The sequence below is a fragment of the Ceratosolen solmsi genome, unplaced genomic scaffold (assembly GCF_000503995.2).
Source record: "Ceratosolen solmsi marchali unplaced genomic scaffold, CerSol_1.0 scaffold6, whole genome shotgun sequence".
NCBI classification, from domain to species: Eukaryota; Metazoa; Arthropoda; class Insecta; order Hymenoptera; family Agaonidae; genus Ceratosolen; species Ceratosolen solmsi.
In genome coordinates, this window is record NW_011948414.1 from 8,461,265 (window position 1) to 8,476,280 (window position 15,016).

Here is a 15,016-nt window from a genome sequence, read left to right on the forward strand (position 1 = left end):
GAAGTGTGAAAATACTTTTGGTTTGGAAATATCGTAGCAAATAAAAGATGAAAAGAAACTTAATCGATAATGCAAATATGTATATTTATATCAATTTGTATTCGAAGAATAAAAGCCTGGAATAATTTTATAAAGTATAATTATTATTTCAACGTTGCCCTTTTCAATATATCATATAATTATAATTTAATTTATTTAATTTTAATTATTGACAAAAAGAATTAAATAATGAAAATCTATAAATATACAATTAAAGAATGACTGAATTTTTAATTAAGTCATTAATTTTTAATTCTACACTACTTAACTCATTTCTTTAAAGAAAAATTCTTAGTAATATGGTAAAAACCATAAACTACACAATACGATCACTCAAACAATAATTTTAATAAATAATATTACATTTTATATATAAGAGCATAATTAAATAGAAATATAGATTAATAAATTCTTATTTTGTTAGTGTTTTAAATATAGAAGTAAAATTAATTATCTTTTTATTCGAAAATATTCAAAAATCGATATTAACTGTATAAATCTTTCTAATAGTATCATTTAATATTACTTAATTTCATTTTAATCTAGATAAGAAGAAGTAAACGAACACTCAATTTATTAAAATTAAATTTTAATTAAAAATAACAAATAAAAGAAAAAATTTGTTATTGCTCGCAGACTATTGGTAAAATAAATTCTCCTAAGTGCTATAGAGAGGTTTGTGGACATTGCTGCATAGTATCACAATACATAAGAAAGAAGAGCCTAAGAAGAGAGATAGATAGATAGATAGATAGATAGATAGAGAGAGAGGGAGAGAGAAAGAGATGGCGGCGGCGGTGATAAAGAATGGATTTGGTATAGAGTGATCGAGTGAGAGCGAGTCATGGTAGGAGGAAGGGAGGAAGAGAGAATCTGTGTGCACATGGAACCAGCTTTCGCAGTAACATTGTGGCAACTTGAAGTTCCAACGATAAAAAACTCTTTGCAACAACCGTTCCCTTCGCCTTCTTTCTCTCTTAGATATGTCACGTTATTCAATCCTCTTTTCTTTTAGTTTACTATTCTATATAAATACATATTTAGTATAAAGCTTTATACTAGGAATTAATAGATAAACTGGATTTTTAAACAAAAAACTATTAAATTATTAGCAATAAATAAGCGTATAAGTTGAAATCTGTTAAATTTAATATCAACATGACTTGAGAGTAGTAAATAGGAGACCACTAGATGAATATATCTCACTGGAATTTATTATATGTATCTCTCACAAGTAGTTTGAAAGGTAATAAATAACTCATATAGGGATCGACTTTTTCTTCCTTTTCCGTAATATATATAAATATATATATATATATATATATATATATATAATGTAAGAATACTTACTTTATAAAAGCCTTATTGACAATTTTGATATTTTTATTCTAATGATTTCTTACTACGGAAAATATCTCCACATACGTAATTTCATCAACAATATAATAAATATTTTGAAATAGAATATGATCGTTATTAATGAGAATCAATTTCGAAACGATATTATAATAGTTACAAAGTATAAAAAAAAAATATATATTAGTAATATAATTTTACATTAATAGTAACTCAAATTTAAAAATTGATTTTTAGATACTTAAATGTAACTTAAGGTATAGGATTAAAATGAAATATAATTTCATTGACAATGAAAGTAAATGAGATAATATATAAAATAATCTGTTTAGGAGAGAGTTTAAGAGGGAGAGTAACATCGAAAAATTAGCAGCATTGATATGGTCGATTGAATACACTAGAAATTTGATAAGAAATACAATAAGTATTGATGAATAATTAAAAATCGGTGGAATGAGAAAGTACAAGCGAATGCTAATAGGACAGCTGGAATTTAACCTCATATAACAAAAAAAAAAAAAAAAAAAAAAAAAAAAAAAAAAAAAAAAAAAAAAAAAAAAAAAAAAAAACAATATGGAATAATAAAAATAGTTACAAAAGACAATAATGTTAAAAGAATAGAGAGCAAATGAATGATAGGAGGGGCAAGGGAGGGGGATACACATGAGAAAATAAAGAATGGTAGGGAGTTGGAGACACGGGACAGAAAGGGGAAGGCAGAAAACGGGCGCGGTTCTCCTCGTTCCTTGGCAAGACGTTTGACAGAACAAAAGACGATCGACGGTCTTACTTTTTCTCTTGCCGAATATATTCTTAAATCAAGAGAATGGTGCAGCCATTCTCCTTGCGTCGCTGAAATGGCCACGGTGCAGTAGTAACAGCACAACGCAATTCTTTTTACTTTGATTTTTTGGTTTTTCAAAACTAAAGGATAATCACTTTTCTTGAATCTCTCTTTGTAACTTTAGATTTTTCGCGAGCTATGAGTACATCTAATGCCCATATACGATTATTCTTGACAATCTTCGTAAATATCAATTACAATTGAATGTTGTATTGAAGAATGTAACATTCGGCGTTAACAATTATGTGCAAAATTGATTGAACTCAACCACGAATTTAAGAAGATTCATGTCAGTTGGAACTGAATATTAATTAAGATCTTCGGTATATTAATTTCTATTTTTTGGTTCTATCTATCATTTTAACAGTTATTATTATTTACGGTCTACCGCTTCTTATTTATATCTGAACGTTTGTTAAGAGACGTTCAATTTTTATCAATCACTATTTTCGTCAATTAAGCTTTACAAATTACTAAAACCTTAATATATTATAAAAATAAATCATAAATTTCATAAAAAATTATATTGCACATTATAAAAACATACTTAAGCATTTAATCCTGGAAGATGATGCATTATCGAATATAGCGAAGTATCTAATGCAATTGATAAGTTAATCTTAAGTAATGAAGTCTATAGAAATAAATGAAAAATATGAAATATTAAAAATTTATTAAAAATTTGTTGCCATAATACAAAAAATAAAAAGTTCCATTTTTATTAAATAATATTTTTAAAAATAATGCACAGGCAAATTAAGTTTACCGAAGCTTATGTGTTACTTTATTGTTTTTTATAAGCCTCTTTAATGGCCAATATGACTGATTGATTTGGTATAAAATATTAAAAAATATTATACTCGCGCATGCTTATATACAATTTACAAGGTCATTAAATATTAACGAGAATATTGATTTCTTCATTACATTTTTTTTCTCTCCTTCCCTTTTCCTACTCCCTTTATTTATCTATTTATTAATCTATCTAATTCTCTATATATCTACCTGTCCTTCTAAATCTGTCTGACTCTTAAAAATATAGATGTATTGTAATTTTTTACGTTTCCTCTCCTTCCTTATTACGATCTCATTTACTATTTCCTCTCTCGCTCTTTTTCTTTTCACTCCTTTTCTAGATTTCCCTTCTCTGCATCCATTCGTTCTTCATCGTCTCTCCATATGTTTTAGTCCTGAGTTCCTCAAGAGAGTCCAGCAGGACGATAGAGCCGCATATAGATTGAAAATTAACTTATACGAGCGCCGACAAAATATATGACCCACTCTCTTGACTATATTCTTTCTTCTCTCTCTGACTTAGACTGGTACACATGCATATACCAATTTCTGTCTCTCTCTCTCTCTCTCTCTCTCTCTCTCCCTCTTTTTCCATGATAAAACTTATGGAATGAAATGCACCTATATGACTTGGCTGACAGCGATTTACAGAGAGAGAGAGAGAGAGAGAGAGAGAGAGAGAGAGAGAGAAAGAGGAAGAAATCTAAGTATAGGATAACTCACTTTCTTGTTCCTTGTGTTCGTAACGTAAAATATTTAAATACCCAATTTGATGCTAATTAGCCACTTGGTTCACCGCTCGCTTTTCCTTTTTCCTTTCTTCATTTTTTCTCTTCATTTTCATTTCCTTTCTTCATTTACATTTCTCAGTTGCACTTTCTCTCTATCTTTTTCTACTACAATGTCTTTTAAAATATTTATTTTTTTTATTTCTTAATATTTTCCTTTCCTGACTGTTTTGTTAATTATGACATTGAATGAATATTCACAATATAATAATAATATATGATTTTTTCATATTCGCGAAGAAGAAATGTAATAATAAATTCTGAAAATAATACATAAATCTTAATAAGTTGGAACAATAAATTTTCCAGGTACGTATAATTAAAAAGTATAGATGACAATGAATAGTTTCAGCTACCGATAATAGTTATAATTTGAAATTTATATAAAAAATAAAATTATTATCTTTTAAGATTATTAAAAAAGAATTCGTATTATATATTAATATTATTAAATACATAATGTATTCAATTAGGTTTTAGTTTATATGATTTAAACATATATATAATAGTAGTCATTGGTCAACATAATCACACACACACACACACACACACGCAGACACACACGCGCGCACACACACACACACACACACGCACACACACGCACGCACGCACGCACACACATAATTTTAATAATATTTAAATGATGAATATTTAAATATATTGCACATAATGTTTTTCTAAAATTTACGTTTATTGAAAATAAAAATACATCCATAAACATTTAAATTATAATTTAATTAAAATATAACAATTTACAAATTGATACTTATTATAAATAAATACAAAACTTAGTAAAGCGAACAAATCTATTAATATTTATATTCGAATTTAGTAAATTATTAGTAAGATATACGAAAATTCGAACAATCATTACAAAAGTGTATCTCATATTTGTTTTGGAAGAACAACGTGGTTTAAATATTATTAAATAATAAAATAATGTTGTTATACATTATGCGAATGTTCAATTAAGTATCATTTATTATTTTTGAAATGATTTTCACGTTCATATTCTCAAGTGAGAAATTCACACATTCTTGTCTACTCAAATTTATATCGATGATTAGAGTTAATCTTCAGTTTCAATTTAGTAATATATTGCTACTTATTTACAGAAAGCCAACATTGATAAATGAAATGAAATAGATGTTTAATAGATGGCAAACACCTTATGTATGCATATTAATATATCATTTGATTTTTATTTCGATGTACAGGTTGCATACTTGGATAATTACTAGAAGTAATATGATCGAGCACAAGTATTACAATTTTCCAAACTTTAAATTCGTTCATACATTTTGCTTGTAAAATTGGCACGTTGCTAAAAATCCCAGTATAATTAGAAAAAGTATCTACAGTTTGACGATTATCGTCATTTATTCTTATGAAACTATCATCTAAACCTTTGGTAATTCGGATATGCATGGAACTATATTTATCATCACTTGAATTCTCGAGGAGAATGTCCTTGAAGAAACGCAGGTTCGTTATGTAAGCTTGAGTTCGGTTTATATTTTTCACAATATTCATAAATTTGTTCGATTCAATGATCCGAGCAAGTTGTAGTAATGATTTTACAATTAATCGTAAAGTCTGTATTTCATGAAACATCATGGCAATCACTACAGAACCGAGGCATATACATTGTTAAAGCTCTACGTATGAAAATACTTAGCGAAATAGAGCTTGCATATTATTTTATTAAGTATTTTAATTATCCTATATATATATATATATATATATATATATATATATATATATATTTGAAATAAATTGTTAAGTACATTCGATTTCAGTTTACCGAAAGAATTATTTTTGATTTAAATGATCACTAAAAATACGATAGAACTCCGACCCCCTAAAGATTGGAAGTCTCTGAAAAATGTGCTTTTATTATAATTGATTGAATTTTTTGAAATCATTAAATTAGTTGAATGCGCTTATTTTTCATTAAATCTTTTTATGCTTATATTGACAGTAATTTTTACTAATAACGATAAAATTAAACTCTTGGAATAATTCAAAAACGTTAACTAATACTGGTGATGGTAGTAATTAATGGCATTTAATATTTTAGCTGCCACGAATTTATAATAATAGGACAAAATTCATTGCGTACCTCATTAATTATCAGTCTTTTTTAAATTCTCTAGTAAACCTCTATTAGTTTTGGAGCAGAGAAATTCATAAGCATAGCATAGAGATAAATAAATTGAAATTAAAAAAAAAAATTCATAGCCAATGTTTTAAGGAAGAGTAGGTAGAAAATGTGTAAAATTTTCGATCGAAATATATCGACGGACTATGCTCAAATTACATGGACGAATCATATATAAAATTTAGAAGCATATAGGTTTTACTATCATAAAATTTCATAATAAATTATCAAAAAGTGAGAATATTGAAAAATGTCAAAAGTATTGGCTGTATAAGTAAACTACAATATGAAAGCTACTCGACATACACAAGAATACGTGCCCAGGACAAGCGCTCGTTTCAGCCAACAAAGTCGCGGTTGTTGTCGTTGGCTTTGTCGACACGAAATGTGCGTCAGTAGAGGTCGGAGAACGAGACTTGCGAAGAGTGTAAGTGATGGAGTGCATGAAGCTCCTCCATTGAGGTAGAGGGCATGCTGTTACTGTCGCCAAGGAGACTGGCGTTGCCCGCGCCGAGGACGCCGGGTGAACCGCCACCCGTGCTCGAGGAGGCCGGTGTTCCGGGGCAGCCGCCGATGTTGCCACCGCCCCCAGTGCCGATGCCGCCACCGCCGCCGCCACCAGTGCCGCCACCACCAGTACTTCCACCACCGCTTTCTTGGCGCATCATGTTGCGACGCCACTTCGCTCGGGCGTTTTGAAACCAAACCTAGGGATAAAAAATTTTTTTTTTTTTTTTTTTTTTTTTTTTAACGACCTTAATTAACGTTTGTCTATTGAAAGTACGTCAAAGACATTCACGCGGTTTGCTAAGAAAGATATTGCCGATAATCACATTCGAATTGCCTATTAATAGTTTGAATTCTTGTTTCTTTACTTATATTACTTATATCTTTGGCAATGAAAACCAAGTATGGCATAATCATTATTAATGGAAAGCAATCGATATTAATATTTATTGATAATGATTTCTTTATACGGCACATAAAATATTTTTAATATTTTATTAATTTACATCCGTAAAAATTAAGAGAAACAAATTTACATTTATTTATTTAGAACATTCTAATATTTCTAAAACTACAATATGTTGAAGTTCAAAAACGTTATAAATAAAAGAAATAAAATGAAATGTTTTAATATTAATATGTGTGTATATATATATATATATATATATATATATATATATATATATGTGAAAGTATATCACAAAATATTTATTGAAGCGTTATTTTCTAAGCATCTATAACATTTATAATATTTATAATTAATATATAACAATTGGAAATGCACATAAGTAAATGAATGGTATCCACACCTGTAGTACCCTCTTGGATAATCCAGTTTTTTGCGCCAGTTGTTTAAGATCCTTGGCATCGGGATTCTGATTAATGGCAAAGTAACTCTTCATTGTACGAAGTTGATGATGTTTGAAACTAGTACGCATGCGTTTGGTACGTTGACTTTGATGTACTGGGCCACTCGGAGAACCCACTGATGCATCATACGCAGCTAAAGATTCCATTGATGAAGAAAGTTCCGTAGGATGAAGCAATTCTACAACATTAAAAATTATAAAATAATATTGATTTTTTATATGTGCAAAAAAATTATACTTCTTCGTAGTACATATTAGCAGCGTAACAATTTATTATTATAGAAATTGTTATTTATTTATTCTTTCATTAATTTTGTCATAAAATATTTTCAATCTAAAAAAGCTGCCATAAAATTCAATTTCGAAGAAGAATTGAATTTTTTTTTAATCAACTCATTGTGTCGTATTATATAATTTTTTCTCCTCCAATTTTCCAGAAAACTAGTTAATCGGGAAGCCTTGATTTTACACACACACACACACACACACACACACACACACACACACACACACACACACAAAATGACTAAATTTACACAAAATACACAATTAATATATCACGATTAATATAAAATACTCCAACTCTAATAATCGCTCAGTTATTGTATTAGTTGGTATAAATAAGTGAATCATGGGTAATTTTGAGTTATTCAATTCAAATACAACTGATATTTTATTATAAATGATTGCTTTCATTAGAATAAAAAATAAAGTAAACATGCATGCACTTTGGAATAATAGTTGTGTCGGCTGTTTGGAGCAATGGAGGACAAATTCAATGTAACTTATTATTTGCCCACTCAAGCATACAAGTGGTATAATTGTCCGCGTCTAGCAAATATTCATAAGAATATAATCACTGGACCAAAACAGTCTAACCCCATTAATTGTTCTCATTTCATTGTACACTTAAAAACTGTTCTATTTACTTATTCTTATTTACTTATCATAAGCCTTTGAGTTTGTAAAATATTTTTTTTTTTATTTCTAATTAGATAAGAGTAGAAAAATATGCTACAATAATTTAAAAAATTATTTTATATTACTGGGACATTTGCGTTACTATGCCCAATCAATTATTATTCGTAATTGAATAAATTCAAGAATTACTGAAACGAATTTGTGAATATTTTATATTCATATTTTGCGAGAAATTTATTATAGAAAATATTCTTATGAATTAGCATTAAAGCTAAATTATTAAATAGAGAAAATTTGATATAACTTTGAATGTGTACTTTAAGGAAATAAATAATAACGTTAAAATCATTAAAAATATCCAACCACATAGTTTATTAACGACAATTATCATTTTAAAATAAGTAATTGTTTAAAGCTAAAATTCGTTATATTGCTCAATATTTGAAATAATAAACTCAAAATTTAATTTTATGATTTAAGAATTAAAGAAAAATTTCTTATGCAATAAAACTTCATTATTCTAAATTTTTACTTTTTATAACTATTTTTCATTTTCTAATCGGTCCGGTCACTACATCTGCCTTACTCTTTTATTCTTATATAAAATGTCAAGTCGATGATGTTCTAAATAGTCATTCTGTTATCCAAATTTTCTATATATTAATATCGTCAAATTTTCTTTTTCATAAAATCTATGCATCTCGGTGCATTTTAATTATATCTTTATAAATTCATCATATTAAAATTTCTCTATAATTTTATTATAGTAGTAGTTGTAACAAGTTTTTCTTTAACACTGACTTATACGAATATTATGATTGAGAAAGATAATGGAAAAATGTTGAAACACCATAATAGATAGAGAGATATTTAAATTTAATTTCCTGTATAGTTTCATTCAAAAATATAAAATTAAATTCAAATTATAAAACGAAATAGTTTTCTTGCAAAAATTGTACGCATTATTATGTACATATAAATTATAAATAATCATTTAAATTTAATGATTGTGCCCCAAATTATGTTTCCTAAAAATAAGTACTTAACTTGGATAAATGTATGATAAATATTTAATAAAATATTTAATTGCATTGTCTTTTAGCACCCAATAAATAATATTTTATACAGTTATTAGTCATTGACTCATTGTCGTTGTCATGAATCATTGTTATTTGCCAATTACTCTAATCGATTAAATAATATATTTTACTTGAATGGAAAAACAATAGAATTACTATAATAATTTTATTTATTTTTAGTTTTAAAAGTACAAAATTCGCTTGATCGATTAAAATTATGAATTAAAATACTTATTAACCAATATAAATGTCTTGATAATAATATTAATGAATTCGATATTGAAATCAACAAATGTAATTCATTGATAAATATTCAGTCATGAATTAATATTCATTTGATATATATATATATATATATATATATATATATATACAGGTGAATAAATTAACAAAGTTCGAATGAAAATACTACAACCAGTGGCAATGAAGAAAATTCATGTTACTTACATGAGCGGCCCTCGCGCATGCGCATTCCTATCGTTTTGAATCTCTAGGGTAAGTCGACATGTAAGAACGAGATAGAAAGAAGATCGAACAGAATGCAGGACGACGCGACGCGTCGTTTGACGGCGGCACGCACAAATGTCCTTCAGGACGGAGCGCGAGACAAAAAAACTCTGCCAATTATATACAAAAACAGCAAGACGGAAATGCGTCACGTAGTAACCATTGTGCGAGAGTCCGTTCTTACGCGCTCTCTCGTAAATCCCTCTTCTTGCTTCTTACCTCGTCAAATAGCGCGGCTACCGATTATAAAGTGGCCGCGTTGCGGGAATCTCTTATAGGGGCGGCTTTTGAAGCGTTTTTCCTGGCTGTCGCAAGAAAATTGACAGTCGTTGTTTAATGCTTGCCGTATAGAATTGAAGATTCTCGGTAAGGACGAGAAAATATTGCCATTTGGATATTTTGTATATCAGTGTTTACGGTAAACAGTTGGATTGTGTAATTCTAGGCAATAACGCGGCCATCTTGAGTTTTGCCAAATATTAAAAACATTGGTAGTAACGAAGGCGTTAGCGATCTTTTCCATTTGAAAATCAATAGCATTATTAAGTATTATAATACTTGTATAATATCTTGTATAATATAATATCTGTATAATATCTAAAACTAACTGTATAATATCTTATAATCGAACATTTTGAATTTCTATTTTAACGATAATGCAAAAAATGCATAATTTATTTCAAAATCATCATTTACTTTTCCAGCTAAAAGCGTTTTTCTATCTCTGCTGTATTTCTGCCATCCCGAGCCCTCATCCCGGTCGCAATAGATGCACCTACGCACGCACTTTTTTCACATTCATGCGCTGTATAGAAAATACAGTTACAAGAAATATCAGCAATTGTAATGGCCTCATTGTAAAAATTTCCTTTTTCAGATAGATCGATGTCTCCAGAATTGTTAAGAAAATAGTATTCCTCAATAAATATGCATATGTACATTCGAGCCAAAAATACATTAAAAATTGAATTATTGTTATCCTTGAATAAAGAATAAATATTTACTTGAAATGAGAATTTTATATTAAATTCGAATAAAGCTAAGCGCACAATGATTGAAATTAATTTGCTCGAGTAACGATATTTGTCAAGATTTTTTCTTACATTGACGATATTTATTAGACTTTTATACAAATAAAGATTTAAAATTTTAATTCGTTACTTTGCAATTACATACGATAATTAAAAAAAAAATAATAATTAAGAATTTATTGCGATTCATTGTAGCTATCATTAAATAATAGGAAGCTTAAAAAATTTTCAACTTAAAAATTAAATACAACGCGATCAGAATATTAAGGATGATGATAATATGAATTGAAAATATCTTAATAATAATATTAAGATTCTTTATAAAACAAAAACATATTTATAAATTTAGAATATTTTCAAATCCAAAGCCCGAACTCAAAATGACCAGTTGCAATAATAGGTGAGAAAAAAGCTACTTTGAGCTATTTTTTTTAATGAAACTTATTATATTATGTGGAATAAAATGTCTATGCATCTTTGATTTTGAAAGATTAAAATACACCAGGATGCAGACATAATATATACACTGTGAATCTTTAAATAAATGAAAAATAAGAAAATAAGAGATGGGGGAGAGAGATAGAGATAGAAAGAGAAAGAAACAATCGATGATTCGAAAAGGATGAGAGGAAGGAAGAATGGGGAAAAGTGAAGCGTAAGTGGCCGTGAAAGCGGCGGCATGGACATTGATAGATGGGTATCGGCGGCGAGATGCATCGATTGGTCGACTCGCGTGCGGAAAAGAATGCCGCCGTGGACCAATGCGTGCTCTCCGAGACCGGGATGGCCGCTCTTTCCTCTCATGTCTTTCTCTCTCTCTCTCATTTCTCTCGCTGCCTCAACCTCTTTATCCCACTCTGTCTCTCCATCTTTCTCTGTACCTTTACGTCTCTCTCTCTCTCTCTCTCTCTCTCTCTCTCTCTCTCTCTCTTGTATTCTCGATTGCTCCAGAATACTGTCATATACGCGCATGCGTACACATAAGCGAAAGCGAAAAATTTTTGGACAACTTTGCACTATCGCACAATAATTTTTCTCACTCCTTGGTATGAAAAGTTATTGAGAGATTTTTTAACCGCTAAATTTCTTATTTCATTTATTTCTTCATTAAAATAATAAATTAAACTTACAGTTTAATGTAACGATATATTAGCGGAATGTGTTTCTTTTACAATTAATGGTATGGTAAACTTCTAGTTTTGGGGTGAAATTGATAGAGCTTTATAATACTTGTCGAGTGGATAAAAAATTATAGTGATATACAAAATTATTGTTGTAACCCATTGTCTAAAAGACATAAAGCTCTAAATTATTATTTATATCATAACAATTATTGCTTTTTAATTTAAATTTTCTCCCTTATTTATTATTAAAGCCAATTTTTCGCTTAACGATTAGTTAGTTTTTTTTTTTCTTTATGTTCGATAGAAATTATAAATATATGTCTCTGAATAATATACAGTGTTCCAACAATTCATTTTAATATTCTCTAAATATTCATATTTAATAATATTTCAAATCTGATTGACTTTCTAGCGAATAGTAAATAGCAACTTTGTTCGATGCTTATTCCAATGTTGTTGTATTGGGTATTATTTGTGCATTTAAATAATACTTACCATTACCGATTACCAACTAATAGTTAAAAATCAGCTAAGTTTTAATTTACATGGAGTACATGGAGTAACGAATTACTCTTACTGTCGATACTATCAACAGTTACTTATTAAAACTACGTTAAGAATGTGCTAATCCAAGCTAGGATGGAAAATTACTCCATTCGTGATTCCTTATCATCTCGTAGATACTTAATATTCTCACGACAGATTCGTCAATTAAGGATTTTCCCGTTAAAGCATGCTCGACGAACATGCCGAAAAACAGCTCGAGCCAAATGTCATTAATGGAAAAAGCCGAGCAAAAATCGCTCGCTCTTACGAAAACGAGCCATATCTTCCCGATTCCAATACGTAAAACTGCCTTACATTGGTTCGCCGCGGCTCAAGCCACAAGAAATAGCACATGCAATCGTCGCTCTCGCTCCTCGTTGCGCCGCGAGATAATGCCGTGTATAGGGGATACGAGAAAGGGAGCACCTGTACGGCAATGTGTTACGACGTGTGCGTTTACCTCTCCTCGTCATTACGCGCTGCTCTCGAACACGATGATCGATTGGCCAACCGTCTTTTACCTTTCTCGTACCTCACCGCCGTAAGCGCGCTTATGTGCGTATGTATGTAAGGTGCCTTTCCTTGAGAGAGGAGTAGAAATGGCGGCCGTTCGATTATTATGCGGCCGAGAGAAAAAAGGAAAAGGCGATAGAAGGATGGAGAGCGACGTGGAAAAATGTCGAGTTGACAAGAGGTAGCGGCTTTCCTACGTGGCGGTGGCGTTTTTACCTGTGACCGTCTCCGCATACGTTTATGATTCTATATTAAATTTCTTCTACTTGTACAAAAAAAAAATGGAATTTTACGATTTTTTTTGCATTGCCCAATGGCTTTCCTGAATTTTCATCACAAAAATGCATGCATACATTTACCAAATGCGCATTTTTTTTGCTAAATGTTAATGAGACTTTGGTTTTAATTTCAGAATAAGGATGATAGTTTGATTATCGAATTCGCGTGCTTTGCATTATTAATTCTTACAAATTAATTTGCCGGCCATTATTAATACGGATGCTTTATATAAAAATAGTCCCAAGCCAATTATCGAATAATGATTATTTTACAAAATTATTCTCGAATGCGAGAATAGAATTTATCTTGAAATAAATCCACTTGTTTAATGCTCGAGTGTAATAATTATTAATATACGCTTATTATTAAGCACCTGTATAATATGTTTTATACACATAATTAATTGCCGATACTAGTGCTATATTAATGCTTACCAATTACGATTCTACTAATTATTATTGTAATTATGACTGCATCGGACAGACATAATTACTATTACATCCCTGTAAAATTAATGATTTTTCATGCAATTAAATCCAATCTACGATATCTAACATTTAATTCATATGACGCGCTAATTGCGTCACATTTCTTTATAAACATTGCACTCTCAGCCATAAGAATATAAAATTTCCCATACGTGATTCGTTAGCATGGATTGGTATACATTTATCGAGCAATTAGTACTTTCAGAGAAAAAGACGAGTGCACATACCAAGAGCACCTGCTGCCAGTCTCATAGTAACCGGTAACTCGGAACCCGCAACCTCCGATAATTTCCGCTTCCTGGGTCGACCTTTTTGAACACCTCCACCGCCACTCGACATGATGGGACTCTGCTCAGCAGCACTGTAGTATCCAGGTAAAGGCGAGACACCCGGCGAGCCAAGATCTTCAATGCTGCTTCCGTAATCCGTGGCGCAGCATAACAATTCGTAGTGTGGCCTTTTTTCATAAGAAATAATAATATGTTATTTCTGCCTTAATATGTTGTAATAATAATGTGCCATTGGAGTCTTACAATCCCGTATTATTGCAATGTTTCTCTCTCTCTCTCTCTCTCTCTCTCTCTCTCTCTCTTTTCATTATCGTTTCTATTTCATCCAATTTGCAAATCTTTTCGTATAATTAAACTTGAAGCTGTATTTCCTAATAATTTCCAATATCTAAAATAATATCAATAATTCAAATAGATAACAAATATATCGAATATACTTGTTATATATTCGTGTTGTTTTCAATTTGTTTTTGTTTTTTTGTTTTTTTTTTGTTTTTTTTTTTTTTGTTTTTCATTCAATCGATACAATTATAGCTTTGGAAAATATGATTTTTCGCGTGAAATTAGCAGTAAAAAATTCTGAATTTCATAATGCAAAACAATTTTTTTTTTTATGTTTTTAACGTTAACACTGATTTATTGACACACATTTATTAATGACAAAGTTCGTAGTAAATTATTTTGCACCAAAATTGTGTAAAGTTGAATGAATACTTTATTACATGAAAATTCATTTAATATTTATTCGTGCGTAATTACTGTAATTAGTTGTTAAATAGTAATGTATTAACATACGATATATAAATGCACAGGAGAACGTTTTTATGATATTTGAATGTAATTGATAAAAAAAAAAAAAAAAAAAAAAAAAAAAAAAAA

The 15,016-nt window shown here is 29.6% G+C and overlaps 1 protein-coding gene across 1 annotated transcript in view; it reads right to left on the minus strand.

Annotated features, from left to right (window-relative positions):
* Positions 1-6,348: 6,348 nt before the first annotated feature.
* Positions 6,349-15,016, minus strand: part of LOC105367961 (LIM/homeobox protein Lhx9) — an 18,497-nt gene continuing 9,829 nt past the window's right edge. The window contains exons 4-6 of the mRNA XM_011506836.1: positions 14,075-14,304; positions 7,300-7,538; positions 6,349-6,690 (exon numbers count right to left, since the gene is read on the minus strand). Coding sequence (XP_011505138.1) covers positions 6,376-6,690; positions 7,300-7,538; positions 14,075-14,304 — 784 coding nt within the window. The 3' untranslated portion in view covers positions 6,349-6,375. The remainder of the gene's footprint in view (positions 6,691-7,299; positions 7,539-14,074; positions 14,305-15,016) is intronic.